Below are 14,550 nucleotides of genomic sequence, written 5' to 3' on the forward strand. Positions count from 1 at the left end.
GCCTTGTCGCTGTGGCTAGAGAGCAGAGCAGCCCAGGGTCAGGCTGGCCTCTGGGTTGCACGTGTCTTGCTCGCAATGCTCCAGCACTCGCAGGAGCCGGACCGCCAGAGCCGGCCAGCTTGCCAGGGCATCTCTGCCCCCTTTCCCCACCGGGTAGGCCTTTCCCGCCCCCCTCCCGTGGATCCTACGGACACTAGGCCGTCCCCCTTTCATTTCACGGAGCCGGCTGGTCCCAAAAGAAGCTTCTCCAAACTGACCCTTGTTTACAAACACAGCTAATGGGGGTGGGGGAAGGGGGAACGGCGGAGGAAGAAGATGGAGAAGGTTGTGGGGTAGGATGTGGGGGAAAATTTACTGGAAGAGCAAAATGAGAGCGGCATTGGGGAGCTAGATAGAGAGATGGTGTAAGCTAGGGGTCCTCGGCAGCTGGAAAGGACAGAACGCCTTGTTTTTAAAACTGTCAATTCCCTCAACCCCTATTGTGAGAGCTTCATGCAAAACATCTCAGGCCTTTTAAAGCTGGAGCTTGTGAGGCCGCCACAGTTTGAAAAGAGGGAGAGAGAAGCAGGGACCTAGGGCATGGCAAAGAATGATAGCTGGGGCAGTTGTGGATTTTTTTTTTTTTCTTCTAAAAAGCAACAGAGAAGGCCCAGAAAACAGGTAAAATTCAACCTTCCTCCTCTATCTGCTTTATGTCCCCACCCCCCAGACTAGTTTGCAAAATGCCCTTTGGCCCAGGCCAGCAAAGCAGGCCTTTTTTGGACTGTTTTCTTATGGAATGGGGGAAAGACCAGGGGAAATCCTGGAAATGACTAGTGGCTAAGAGAGCAAGATTCTCTAAGGTGGGATGCCTTTATCCTTCTTTTCAGTTTCCTGAGGTTAGTTGCTCCTTTTTAAAATAAAAAAAATTTTTTCCACTTAGGAGGAGCTGCCTCCAATGGCATTGGGAACTCCCTTCATTTACATATTATATCCAAGCAGGAAGCTTTATTTTTTCTAGGTGAAGCACACCACTCACTATTTTTTCAGACTTCTGTATACACTAATATTTTATTAAAATTACTTTGCAGATCATTGCTGAGGACCTTTGTTTTGGTTTGAGATTTTTTTTGGGGGGGGAGTAGGAGAAAGGCCTTTTTCAACTGCAAGTTTTTACATCTTTTGCCATATTTAACAAAGAAAAGCATCATTTTCTTTTCTGCAGACACTTTCTTTTCTTGGTAATTAAAACTTTGGAAGGATATTCCCAAACTATAGAAAGTCATAAAGGCAAGGATAGACAAAAATCTATACACCAGCCCCTCCAATTTATATTATTGCTGCTTAGTGGTAGCTCCTTGTTGTTGTTGATTTTAAAATAAACAACCATTATTGAGATTAGTCCACTATAATCAAGTAAGAATGTGGGGAGAACACCCACTTTTAAGAAAGGTAAGTTATTTTAAGGCATAGATACCTGACTTTGGAAGGCAACAAAACACATACATCCTTAAAAAAAATACTCTTAAAAAAATTAGGAATACTTCAAAACTTTCTTTATACTCCCTACTTAAGCAGAAATCTTTCCAGGAAATTTCTTATTATTTTTATGGGAGATGAAACTTTTTAAATATTTTCCTTAAAACCAAAGTGCTTTCTTACTTTACTTTCTATGAGTGTTGATCTTTACAAACATAGGAATCAGTGACCCTAGAGCTTCACAGTGCAGTGTGTGTGTGTGTGTGTGTGTGTGTGTGTGTGTGTGTTTAAAGTTCAATTCTCTGCACAGATTCCATGTAAAAGTGCATCTTAGCAATGGAGCTAATCTTCTCTCCCTCACTCTGTAAAACTTACCTTTTTTGAACAAATGAGCTATTTATAGCAAGTTAAGAAATTTAGCTTTTGTTGTGAATCATATAATAGTAATAATAATTAACTGTTTGGAAAATAATTCCCACAGCAGAATAGAAAAAAGCTAAGGGAACCACCAGGTTTTGAAAGAATATCCTTTTTTTTTTTCTTTTTTAAGGTTACTGTACAGTACTTGGTACATTTGCCCCACAGAAGCCCCTACTCCAGTTTTCCTTGTGGTTAACTGGCTTGCAGTAGAATTGTGTGGGTAAAATTCATGTTGACTATTTAAATTCTCTCCTTTTGATGGTGCCTTTGTTCATCGACCCCACCAGAAAAGTCTGCAGGAATGACACACTCTGGAATGCCTCGGCCTCGATGTTGCTCATTCTCCAGCTCCCATAAACTGAAACTATTGATTCTCTGAGGGCAGGAGAGTAAGTGTCAGAGCTGGATGCCCATATTTTATGTCTGAAATTCCATAGGGTCCATTTGTTTCAAATTGTGCTTATTTCACCTCTCTCCTCCTTTTTCTCCCCCTCCTCATAAAAAGAGTATCTTGTGGACTAAAAAAAAAAAAAAAAAAAATGTCCTCAACTTACAATTCAGGAGAAAATTACTTCATCTTCAAGAAGTGTACAAGTTCTAGATGTATGGTAATTAGAATTTGATATCTCTCAACTACGTAACTATGAAAGAGGAAAAACTGCAGACTTTCAATGTGTGTGTCTCACAATTTAAAAACCAGTTGCTCTCTAAAACAATTCACTATATCTAAATGCTACTTTCCAAAGAATCAAGAACTCAGCCTGAGAGGCCAGTCACAACTTTCTGGGAATTGAACTTTGGAAGTACTGGAACTGTGAAGTCTCTAGGACACATTTACAAATACAGATTTAAGGTTAACTTTCCCCAATTTATACACTGTACATAGCTACTATTCCAACAAAATAGTTTTTAGTGTATCTACATCTGGCAGCTTTCAAGAAGGGAAGGAAGGGAACCATTTCCAAAGCATCTGTTTACTCCATCCAAATCCATTTGGATGGAAGTATTCTTAGCTTTGCTCTTTTAGAATGAAAAGAAAATCACAACACATCTCTATTCATCAGGACTGAGATCAGACTAATGTCTTCTGGAGATATTTTTAGATAAAAGAAAAGTTTCGATGGAGGTAAAATTTAAAGATTTTTCAAACTTGATTACAAACTAATTTCCATTAGAAATGTTGACTCCAAATCATAAGCAAATATCTCATTGGTATTTTGTTTTCTTCTGTGATTTATGATAAGGTATTCTCCAGGTATTGATCAGGAGATGAAATTGCTTTGATTTAATTTGGCAAAGTTTTGGGATATGTAACACATTAGGCAGAGAAAATTGGACTAGGAATTATTAGACCCAAGTTCCACAGGAATTACAATTGAACTGTGACTCAATTTTCTCTAATAACTTGGAACTTTTTGCTTTTGGTATATGGAAAGTTTGCAAAGTTTTTTCAAAGGATTTCACCAGCATTCTGTCCCTTCCCTGGTTCTTCTCATCTGAGTTTTACAAGAAAACACTAACCCCTGCATATGCATTGCCTCCAGATAAAACCTAAAAGTGAAAAAGCCAAGAAAACCATTCATTCCTGTAAATTATACTTAAATCTTGAATAAGTAGAAATGTATGGAACCAGGAATTTTAAATAGTGTTTTTAATTGAAAATAAAGCTAAAGCATGCTTTTCAACAGTGCAAATTTCCATAATTTTGATTTACTGCTTCCATCATCACAACATATTACACCAGCATGGCCCTGAACAAGGGCTACACCCTAGCCATCTGCATGTTCCACTACTTTGATATTAAGTGCAAATATAGATAATCACCTCTGATTGTCACTTGCAGTAGAGATACTCTTGCTCTATATACAGGATGGTGAGGGAAAGTGAAGTTTAGAGAGATGCAGAAAAAAAGAGATGGGTAACAAGATTCAAATGTCTGAGTTGTGGTACCAAAAGGCCCTGGATAGCCTGGTATTCTCATTGGTGATGCTAGCCATTTCTAACTCCTCATTTGACATTTCTTCGATAGATTAACTTTTTTGCTCTATTTACTATGAGGAGGTGAGCTATAAATTGTCCTTCTATCCAGGGAAATATTTTAGTTGCTTTGCAAGCTTTAAGGGGCACGTTCAGACCACAACTTCAGTACATTCGTGGGTACCAGTAACCTTATTTAAGACAACCACCACAATAAAAAATAACCTTACTTTTCCAACTGCAAGGAGTGGCTGTACAAGTAAAAACACACCTTTCCAAAAATACAATTCCATATTTATTTTACTCATTGTAGATGAGGCAGCTTTTACCAGTATTTGAGCAGGATTCAAACCCCCAACCTTTCCACTCTATAGAAAAAATAGTAAGTGCAACTCCTGGAGGGGGGGGAGAGGGGGAGAAAAAGAAATGGAAAAGATACCCTACACCACCAGAACAAGAGCTCCAGGAAAGTAGAGTGTGGCCACACAGAACCCTCTTGATACCTCCCTGTGTAACCATGTAACTTAACAAACTTTCACTGAATTAACAGTTATACTTCCATGTCCGAAATCTAGTGCATAAACTTAATGGCTCATTGTAATATTTATTATTCAACCTTTTGACATTTATTTGTAGCAGTTGAATTGAGGTACCCGGTGCATTATTAGCATTGAAACAGTAAAGTGTTCCAGCTCTACCATAATAACTGAGTTTTACTTGAGTCTTTAGCCTGAAGTAGTCTGTGGAATGTAAACCAACCCTCCTCCCACCCACCCCCACCCCACTAAAAAAAAACAAAAAAAAAACCCACAATGAAAAAAAAAAAAAAAGTAATCCGATTTCTGTCTTCACAAAGTGAAAAACCAGGACTCCAAAAGGGGTGTAAAGCATAATGGACTTGTACAAACCATCCCGTGCAGTTTACAACATAAGAAAGGTAATATGGTTCAAGAAAATATCTCCCAAAATATTTTTTTATGAATTAAATTTCCTGAATTTGTGACTAGGTGGAAGAGGTATTGCAGAACCGCCCAGCTGCCATTTCCATATAGGATGGGCCTTGTGAGGAGGTTGGGAATCCTTAGTGGTGTTTAAGGAATAAGCCGGCAACAAATCCCCATCATTCCCAATAATTAGTGATGGTGGACAGGGAAAATTTGCCATGAAATTAAATGGCCTTTTCACTGCTGATGCTACATTGCTGGCTACCCTTTTTCGTCTATTGGTAACTGTAAAATCATCCAGTGTTCCTTCATGTGTCTCAGTTTTACCTGTAGGACGAGGGCTTCTAGCTGATTTCAAATTTGGTTTGACTGGAGGAGTCTGCAGTACAGGTCGCTTTCCCAGCACCAGTGTCCTGTAATTTTTTCTCACCCTCGCACCAAATTTATACTCCCCATCCTCAGGTTTTGGAGAACCTAAAGTGCATGAAAGGCCCTGACTCTGAGTCAGTGGATTTAAGGAAGTGGTTTCTTTTTCAGTGCATGCAAAATCTTCCTTGGCTGTTAACAAAGCGTCCTCCTTACTTTCAGTCACACTGTAAAACTCACCCTTTGTATCATTGCACTCACACTTTAGCTTATGCTTAACAAGGTCAGGTTCATATTCTTCATTAGCACTACTGTCCTCTATTTTGATTTTAATATTGTGCAGGAATGGCAATGTTTTATCGCCTGAGTCAGGGCACGGAGTTTCAGTTTTAGCTGCTGCTGTGGCTGCTGTGGCTGCTGCAGCTTCTGAGCGTGCAGAAGCGACAGCAGCATCCACCTCGGAATCAGTTTGTGAAGGGGGCAAATCCGAGGTAAATTCTATACAGGGAGGGATTTTGGAACCTTTTTCTGAATTTGCTTCTGCCGCAGCAGCAGAATCGGGATGTAACAACCTAGACTGAACGGAATTGGGATCTGCACAGTGAGTAGTAGTGGCTTGCAGGCATTTCCTCGCCTCTCGGAGTATTCTTTGTGGTGGAAATGCATTGTTTGTCTTTGGGCTAGGTGAAGAGGCCCCCTCTGCCCCGCAGTTAATAGTCAAGTCAGTTCTCTTGAAGTTATTGGAAATTTCCGAGTGTGGGAATGGGATCTCGGCTACCCTATCGTTCCTTATCTCGGAGAAACAAGTTCCCAGGCTGCCGGGGCAGCACGCGGGAGGCGGTTTGGCCGCCCAGCTCGGATGACTCCAATCCTCTGGCGATTCGGCTTTGACGTTACTTTTGAGGTCGGGCAGCCTGCCGGCCTCCTCGAAAGCAGCGGGTCTGGTTGCAGTGGCGGCGGTGGCCAGGTGGTACAAGAAGTTGGCCTGCGCCTGCATGCTGGGGGGTTTGCAAAAGCTGGTACGTCGGAAACGGATGCTCTGCACCGAGACCTGGCTGGAGCCCGAGCTGGAATCCGAGTCCGAAGACGTGTCCTCCTCCTCAGAGCTGACCTCGCTCGAGTCCGACAAGCCACTCCCGTCCTCCTCCTCCTCTTCCTCCTCCTCTTCTTCCTCCTCCTCCTCCTCACCCTCCTCTTCTTCCTCCTCTTCGGAGGACGCGGAGTTACTGCTACTAGACAGGCTAGAGCCAAAATCCGAGTCGTTGGCCGCATGGTCCGAGTACGAGCTGGATTCCGAGTCGCTGCTGTAGCTCTCGGGGAAGCTGCCCAGATGTGGCTGCTGCTGCTGCTGCTGAGGCTGCTGCTGCTGCTGCTGCTGCTGCGGCTGCTGCGGCGGCGGCGGCGGCGGCTGAGGCGGCGGCGGCGGCTGGTGGTGGTGGGGGAGGTGCGGGGGGTGGTGGGCAGGCTGCGGCGGCGGCGGCGGCGGGGGCGGCGGCTGCTGCTGCTGGGGCTGCTGCCGCGGGGGGTGGTGGTGGTGGTGATGGTGGTGGTGGTGGTGAGGGGGGCAGAAGCCGTTGACCAGGTGAAACCGCTCCAGACAAGAGGCCCCCGCCGCCGCCGCCGCCGCAGCAGCAGCAGCCGCCGCCGCCGCCGCCGCCGCCTTGGCTTTGTAGGACCTGGGCAGGATGAGGAGGCGGCGGGCACTGGCCTGGGGGTTCAGCAGGCAGTCCTTGCCGCCCCCCTCGCAGGCTCGCTTCCGCTTGTATCTGTAAGTCAAGCTCACCGGGCTCCCCGCCGCCCCGGCCGCCAGCTTGGGCTGCGGAAGGGCTGCCGACTGGTAGTAGGCGGCGGCGGCGGCGGCCGCTGCTGCTGCCGCCGCCGCCGCCGCCGCCGGGTGCTTGCTGCAGAGCAGGCTCCGAAAGTACGGGGGATCCGAGTGGAAGGCGATGTAGTTCCCGGGGACGGCAGCAGTTTCATAGTTTAGGGGGGGTTTGCAAGGCGATCGCGCGATTTCCGGGTAGCGCTGACCCGGGGATTTGCTAAAAATCTGAGGTAGATCGACGGCCGGTAGCGAGGCGGCGTCCCCGGGACGCAGAGCCTGCCTGCTGATTGGCAGAGCCTGCGCCGATTCATTCAATCCCAGCCAAAGTTGGTGGTTGTCCTTCCAAAAGCCGGGGTAAGGGTCGGCGGCGGCGTGTTCCGGTTGGAGCTCCTTTGTTGACAAAGCCCTGCTGACTTTCCTCCGCTTGGTTTTGAGGACTCGTTCGGTCTTGCAAGAAGTGTAGAGCGCTTCCACGTCTTCCCGGGAGATCAGAGTGCATTTGGCGGCGTGGAAGGCGACGCTGTTGATAGCCTTGAGTTTCCTCAACTCTTCCAGGTCGCAGTGATGCTTTTTCACTTTCAGATGATCCATTCGCTTGTGTACGGTGGTTCTCGGGATGTTTTTCAGCAAGTCTGTGAAAACCTGCGAGAGTGCAAACATTTGCTTTCCTTTAATGATGAGGTACCCGAGCCTCACGCCATCCACCTCTATCAAAGCCCGACTTCAGGTCGCCCATTTCGGGTCTTAAATGATTCCCACCATTTGCAGTAAACATATATGTGACGCATACATAGAGATGTATGTATGTTAATCCTCCACCAGATGCTGCGTATGTCTCAAGGCATCCTGCTAATAAAATAACAAAGACTGTTATTCCCGGTGAAAGGGAGTGCCAAAGTCGAGGAGAAATAAACTAGACATATAGATGGAAAAAAAAAAATAGGAAATTACATTGACTAGATTCCTGATTGGCTTTTGCTTTTGTTTTTGAAAAAAGGAAAAAATCATCAGGCTCCTGGTTTGCCAGAGTGTCTTAAGTTGCTGTTGAAGATCAGTACCTGTGCCCCTTTATTATCCCCTGCTTCTCCATGGGAGCACTATGATAATGGAATGTGAAGGGAGAAAGAGAAAAGAAATGCAGCTGCTATTCCCGCCGCTGCTTTAGCTACAAATAAAATGACAGAGTGAAGTGAGCTCGTCCGGAGACACCTTCATCAATTAATTCCCCTAAAGCCAACGCTGATTGGACACTCCTGACAGGTGATGCAATAAAAATTGATATTCCACCCCTTCCCCCAAAAAAATCTCCCACTAATTAGCATACCCTTATACTGCCACCTCCCCTCCCAAAGTAAATAATACAGTTAGTATATAAATCTTTCTATTAAACTATCGGAGCTCAAATACACTGACTCACCGACTTCATCGCTAGTAGGGTGTGCATGCCTTGTAGGTTTTAAAAAATACTATATATGTATTTAAAGGAATACTGCTTCTTTTTGCTTTCTTGGCATTTTACGGACACAATGTATCATCCTTTCAAAGAAAGGGACTTTAAAAATATTACCACGTCTATATAAGCACTCATTCCCTTCTCCTTTCTTTCTGGAAAATGGAGCTAAGGAGAAATGTGCAGAATCGCCTGGTATTTCCCCTATGGGAGTAGGGTTACAAAGTTAAACCCTCGGCTGTTCACCACCCCTAGCAGATACTTACGTTTTTTGAATTTCCTTTGATTTTCCTCTTTTGCTTAATCTAGCCTTTTTACATCCAGTAACAAAGTTATTTGGCTGTGGAGGCTGTCGAAGGCTTCTGCTCCGAAATACAGTAACAGTTCAACAGAATATCTGCTCTGTAGTATGGAGGGAGGAGGTGGTTTCACGTCAGACCCATAACAAAGCATAGATAAGCCAGAAATGTGTACACTTTTCACAATTAACCAGGCTGGATCGCCTGCAAAATCGTAGTAGGATCTCCAACCTAGGCAATTCCAAGCTCTTGGATTGTGCAGTCAGGATTCCAGGGAGCTGATTGCTTCTGCAGCAAAGAAAAGAGAATGTAAAACACCCAAGGTGCTTCCAGAGGTTTTACGTAATAATGATGAAAAAAAAAAGTGCTGCTGTGTGATGTAGACTTTCAGTAGTCTATGATGCTTCTGGTTGGCAGTTTTCAGTGAGCTTTTCACAGTCTTCTATTTTTCCATGGAAGTCAAGCATTTTGATCTTTTTTTTTTTTTTAATTCACTTTGGATATGTAACGTTAAGATTTAACTTCTTCTTGGATACCTTAAAAGACATTTTCGTGTCACTCACGAGAATAACCCCAAAGACTGCCAAGTGAGAGCAAGCTTCTTTTCAGTTGGATTACAATGCTTCCCTTGGCTGATTGCAAGCTGATATGTAAAATTCTGAAAAGTCCTAACTGTCCTCTGTTAATGTTTGCAACTGCAAACTGGATGCAACATAGACACGTATAGATTCTTCCTCTTGCAAAAATAGGTACATCCGAATGGTTAAAATAATAAACGGATTTTTTTTGGGGGGGTGCTTCAGTGAAGGGAAAAGGTGTATAATAATGTCTTCCTTCTCATTCAGAAGTTCCAGCTTCCACTGCTTTGGCCTGGAGAGTTTAGCACCAGTAGATAAGACAAAATAAAAATAAAAATCAAGAATTTAACAAGGGAAAGAGGGAGGTGGTGGTGGAGAAAAAAGGTAGTTTTGCATGACCAGGCGGAATCTATGCCACAGCTCCCCACCCCCACTTCAGCTCCCTTGCAATTTCCCAGGAATTCTGAAGAGAATTGGGAATTTCAAGAAGTACATCCGGAAATTAAGGAAGTCTATTTAAGAGAGTCTGTAACTCAGGAGGCTGGGATTTGAAAAGTCAGCCCTGGACTACTGTTGCACTCAGCACCGATGTAATCGCCGCTCTTCAACTTAATCAATGTGTGTACAAACCACGACGTCTAGTTCTTGCCTTTGAAATCTAAGGATAGCATTTCCATCCAAGAAATCAGAGCTATAGCAAATTACATTTTTGTCCCTTGAATGAAAGAAGGCTCATTGAATGGATCTCGTGATATTTCAGGCTTTCAACGTAACCGAGAGGCAGAATGAACAATGCCTCGTCACAGCTCAGACCATCCACCGAGTTAGCTTTCCGGTGCACCGGGATCTATCACGCCGCGGATTTCTCCTTCACTTTCACAGGAAGCAGAATGCAAAATCTCTGAGTAGAAAGCAAAGTTTCGAGGCAAAACAGATGCTGGTATTTGTTTTACAAAGTCGAATCATCAGAGCCTTTCTATTGCCTGAGACAATAATGTCGTTTAAAAATTCCTCCTGATGCACTTATATACTGCCAACTCTCCTCCCTCCCCGCTCCCCTCCGCCCAATTCCCCTCCCCCCGCTTTAAGGTTAAGACTATAGAGTCAAACCGTCGAGAAACAGTAAACTCAGAGAAAGCCTTTGAGAAGAGATCACAAAAGCTTGGATAGACAGTCCTCTCTTGCCAGGTAGTTTAGTTCTTTGGTTCTGTTTAGATTTTCACACACACACACACACACACACACACACACTTGCACATGGCAACGTGATTTAGTAACTTTCAAAATTACCTGGTTCTTCCCTCTTTGCCATCTCTTAAGATGTTTGCAGCATAGGATGCTTTAAAAACCAATAGCAAACATGTTGAGTTAAAAAAAAATAACAAAATATAGTTAGTGAGAGTCATATAGGGAAAAATAAAAGCCAGAAGTCTTGGGAAATGTTAGCTCTATTTATATGTGATATATATCTCGATATATGCTCACATATTTACTCGTATGCACATTGTTATACTTATAGTAACAATCTTTCTGAACGTCATATTCATTCTTTTGTTCCTTTAACTTGTGTGTGTGTGTGTGTGTGTGTGTGTGACAGACAGCTTTCTTGTGGCCATCAGCACACGTTGTATATCCGGGGTCTTCTCCAGGCACCTTGGGGGTCGATCCCGATAAAAAGATCTAGTGGAGGCCCCTGCCCGCACACACATGAAAGGCAGGGGACTTTAAGATGGATTTGCATGCACACAGGGGATTGCGATCAATAGCTACCAACATTTATGGCTTAGATTATTAATGTGAAAGCTGGCCAAAAGAATGGAGATGAAAAATTAAAGGTGTCTGTTATCAATTATGTTTAAAGTTATGCAATAATTTACTTACTTTGAGTGTGTGTACAAATCCAGATGTATATAAAGTACTATCTCTCAAAAGCAAAGGAGTTTCTTTGATAAATTTGTCGACCATGTCAACCTCCTTTACAATCAACGGTGAACCCATTTTAGGAGATGGTCAGTCTTAATTTCTTCTTAACAAAATATCTATTGATTTCTATGCTTCCCAAATCCATATATATATGCTTGTTGATTCACTAAAATACACACACACACACACACACACACACACACACACACATATGTTTCTGTCTTCATAGCTTCATGAGTGGAGTATGTGTATATTTAGCTATAAGCACAGGACATACCTAAATTTATTAATTAAATATGATAATTTTAGTAATGGGGAGTGTGCAATCTATAATCTATGGTAGAAAGTAATTCAGCTTTCAAAACAATGCTGCCTCGTCAAAGGAAAAGTATCATTAATAAATAAAGATAAAATAAGATTCTTAACACCTTTTTTACTATATTTTTTTAAGAGTGTGCTTTCATTTTTTGAAAAGGTGTTAAATCAATGAGAATGTGAAACTTTATCTTTACATATCCCTTGTGAATGTGCTAACTTTACCTTCAGATGCTGTATTTTGATTTATTTTCCTTGCATTTTTTATGTTTAAATACCATTGCAATTCAGTCTGACCTCTTCCCTCTGGAGCCGAGTAATGCACACAGCATTTACAGTCTTTTAAATGGTTAGCTGGGAAATGCAACAGCAATTTGCAGCAGTAGTTTACTAATGGGGAAAATTCTTTTGAAAACCTGAAGGAAAACCTAAAGGGTACTTTTGCATTTTCCACACTACAACTGTCATATAATTAAAGTACTGAAGAGCATTAAAATAAACCTTTTCCTTCCAAGCTTTCACCCAGACATACATAATTTAAATGAGGATTCAACTCCTCAGTCTTCTCCCCCACCTCCTTCTCGGTATACATTTGTTTTAGAGATCCATGGGTATATTTTGTTCAAACTGGATTAAAAAAGAAAACAGTTTGAGGACATCACAGAGACACTAATAATATAAGTATAATAGTTTGAAAGAATAAGTGGAGTTTCTTATACTATTAATAAAAGGCAAGTGCAATGCTTAAAAAAGGCAGCAGAAATTAAAATATGAGAAAAATAATCATGTGGAATTGAATCAATTGAAGATGTGAAACAATGAAATCCTATCTGACAGTCAAAAGATTCATAACTTAATTTATCCAACAATATCACACCTTTCAAAGGTTTTGAAGGAAAAGGGGGAGGATAAATAATAAACTAAGCAACAATTTAAAACCTGTGTATTTTCCTTGAAATTTCTTTTTTTTTTTTTTAGGCTTATTTCAAACTAACCAGGAATGAGGGTGTCTTCCAAACTGCCTATCTTTCTATTCTTAGGCATTTTAAAATCCTGTTTTTAACAGGAGTTTGGGGCACATAGCACATGCCATGTTGTCTACTGACCCATAATCAAAATGCAGTGACCTTCTACCCTTTTTTTGCCCCTTGACCCATCTTGAATTCAATGCAGCCTTTATAAATTTGCAAATCCTTGGAGGTAAAGAGGGTTTTGTGAGGCTTTGTTCTGAAAAGGCCCTAAAAGTGTGCATTTTGAATTAGACAAAGGTACATCAAGGAACCCTGGTGTATGAGACCCTTTTCTTACATACAGGTGAGCAATATGCTACTCAAGAATTATTCTCAGAAATTATATGATGTGAACTAAAAACTAATGATAAAAGTAGGAGATCAGAAAATGGATGAAATGCATCAAATCAACAACATGATAAAAATCATTTTGATAATGTAAAATTTGGTCAGGCCACAAACCTCGAGTTCTCCATGTTTCCAAGGAGTGTGAGGATCCTGGGATCAAGAAAGGAATTGAAAGAGAAGGGATTGAGAGAGGAAAGAAAGGAGAGAGAGAGAGAGAGAGAGAGAGAGAGAGAGAGAGAGAGAGAGAGAGAGAGAGAGAGAGAGAGAGAGAGAGAGAGAGAGAGATGATCTGAATGTACAGGGGCATTCCCTTATCTTTCCTGCTATCAGCCAGTTTAAAGGACACCATAATTATGATGGTGATAAAACAATGCTTGCTTATGTGTGCTGAATAAATAAAGAATGTTTACAGCTCAAGAATCTTTTAATTCCAATTAAATGCTATGAAAGAAAAGCCACTTTTCCTTCTGCAAGAGCCTTTCCCCCCAATTATCTTGTTTTGTTGCAATATTTTCCTGTGAGACACAAGGACATTCTAACGTGTCTCTGAATTTAGAAAAAAAAAATCTGGAAAAGTAGGGTGCAAAACAGATTTTTAAAATGACACCCAAATACCAAGAACCACAATTTATTTGGATCGCCAGGGTTTTTATTTGTTTATTTTACACAGGGACCAAATGTGTAGAGATTCAGTGCTAAGTGACACTGAAGTGTCAAGCGCCATCCGTAGGCTGCTGAAGCTTCTCTGGAAAACTCAGCAGCACCCATAGGCGGCGGAGAGCAAAGAAAGGGGTGCAAGGGATAGAACCAGTTTCCGAAAGCAGTCTTGGTATCAATCCACTGGCTGCAGCCCAAGGACCTCGAGGAATATGGACTGCAGGCAGTAGTTTCCACTGCTGCAATTAAACGGAGCACAAAAAAGTGAGAGATTAAAAAAAAAAAAAATTCACATGTTCCCATTTATGGATGCACAAGGATCCTTTCAAATATTAAGTGTAGCAACAGATTTTGTTACAATCAGATTAAAATAAGATTTTATAAAGCAATGCCCTACAGCTTGGGCATTTTTAAATATATATGTAGGATTACACAGCAACCGGGAAATTCCCTTTTTTGGTTTATTTTGGAATTATTAGAATAAAAATGAAAATTAAGGCATTTTAAGTTGAATAGCCAATCTCCCACCCACCCCCAACTAAATTGCAAAGAACTATCTTTACCCAATTCCTCACACACTCTTCAGATTCAAAGTTTCATTTCCAATATTTCTGGGTTCTTACTGTTTTGTTTGTTGTTTTTATAAGCACATGGCACAACAAACGTTATGTAAAACGCACTCTTAGCGTTAAATGCTGATACAAATCTGCCTTTCACTCCATCTGTCTAAGTATCACAATTGCTAAGTGTAAACTTAAAAAAAAAAAAAAAACTTTCCATAGATAAAATGTTTAATATTTCTTGGCAAATTACACTTGGTGATGTCGTGCAAAATATAGTGTTATAAAAAAAGCCTGAGTATTTTGGTAAGTTTTCTAGATACTTGTAAGCACCCTTCCTTTTGAATGTGTAGATCTTCAATACCCTCGATTCTACTGGCAGAATTAGGATGGACTTAGAGGGTCCTAAACGTGACCGATTCA

At 41.9% G+C, this 14,550-nt stretch overlaps 1 protein-coding gene across 1 annotated transcript; it reads right to left on the bottom strand.

The window, feature by feature from the left end:
• Positions 1 to 4,660: 4,660 nt before the first annotated feature.
• Positions 4,661 to 10,314, bottom strand: SKIDA1 (SKI/DACH domain containing 1). Its single transcript, XM_074266883.1, is given in 3 exon segments — positions 4,661 to 7,695; positions 7,697 to 7,836; positions 8,704 to 10,314. Coding segments are annotated over 2 exon segments (2,931 nt in total). The 5' UTR covers positions 7,763 to 7,836; positions 8,704 to 10,314; the 3' UTR covers positions 4,661 to 4,830.
• Between the last annotated feature and the right edge of the window lie 4,236 nt (positions 10,315 to 14,550).

The sequence above is a fragment of the Sminthopsis crassicaudata genome, chromosome 5 (assembly GCF_048593235.1).
Source record: "Sminthopsis crassicaudata isolate SCR6 chromosome 5, ASM4859323v1, whole genome shotgun sequence".
Taxonomy (NCBI): Eukaryota; Metazoa; Chordata; class Mammalia; order Dasyuromorphia; family Dasyuridae; genus Sminthopsis; species Sminthopsis crassicaudata.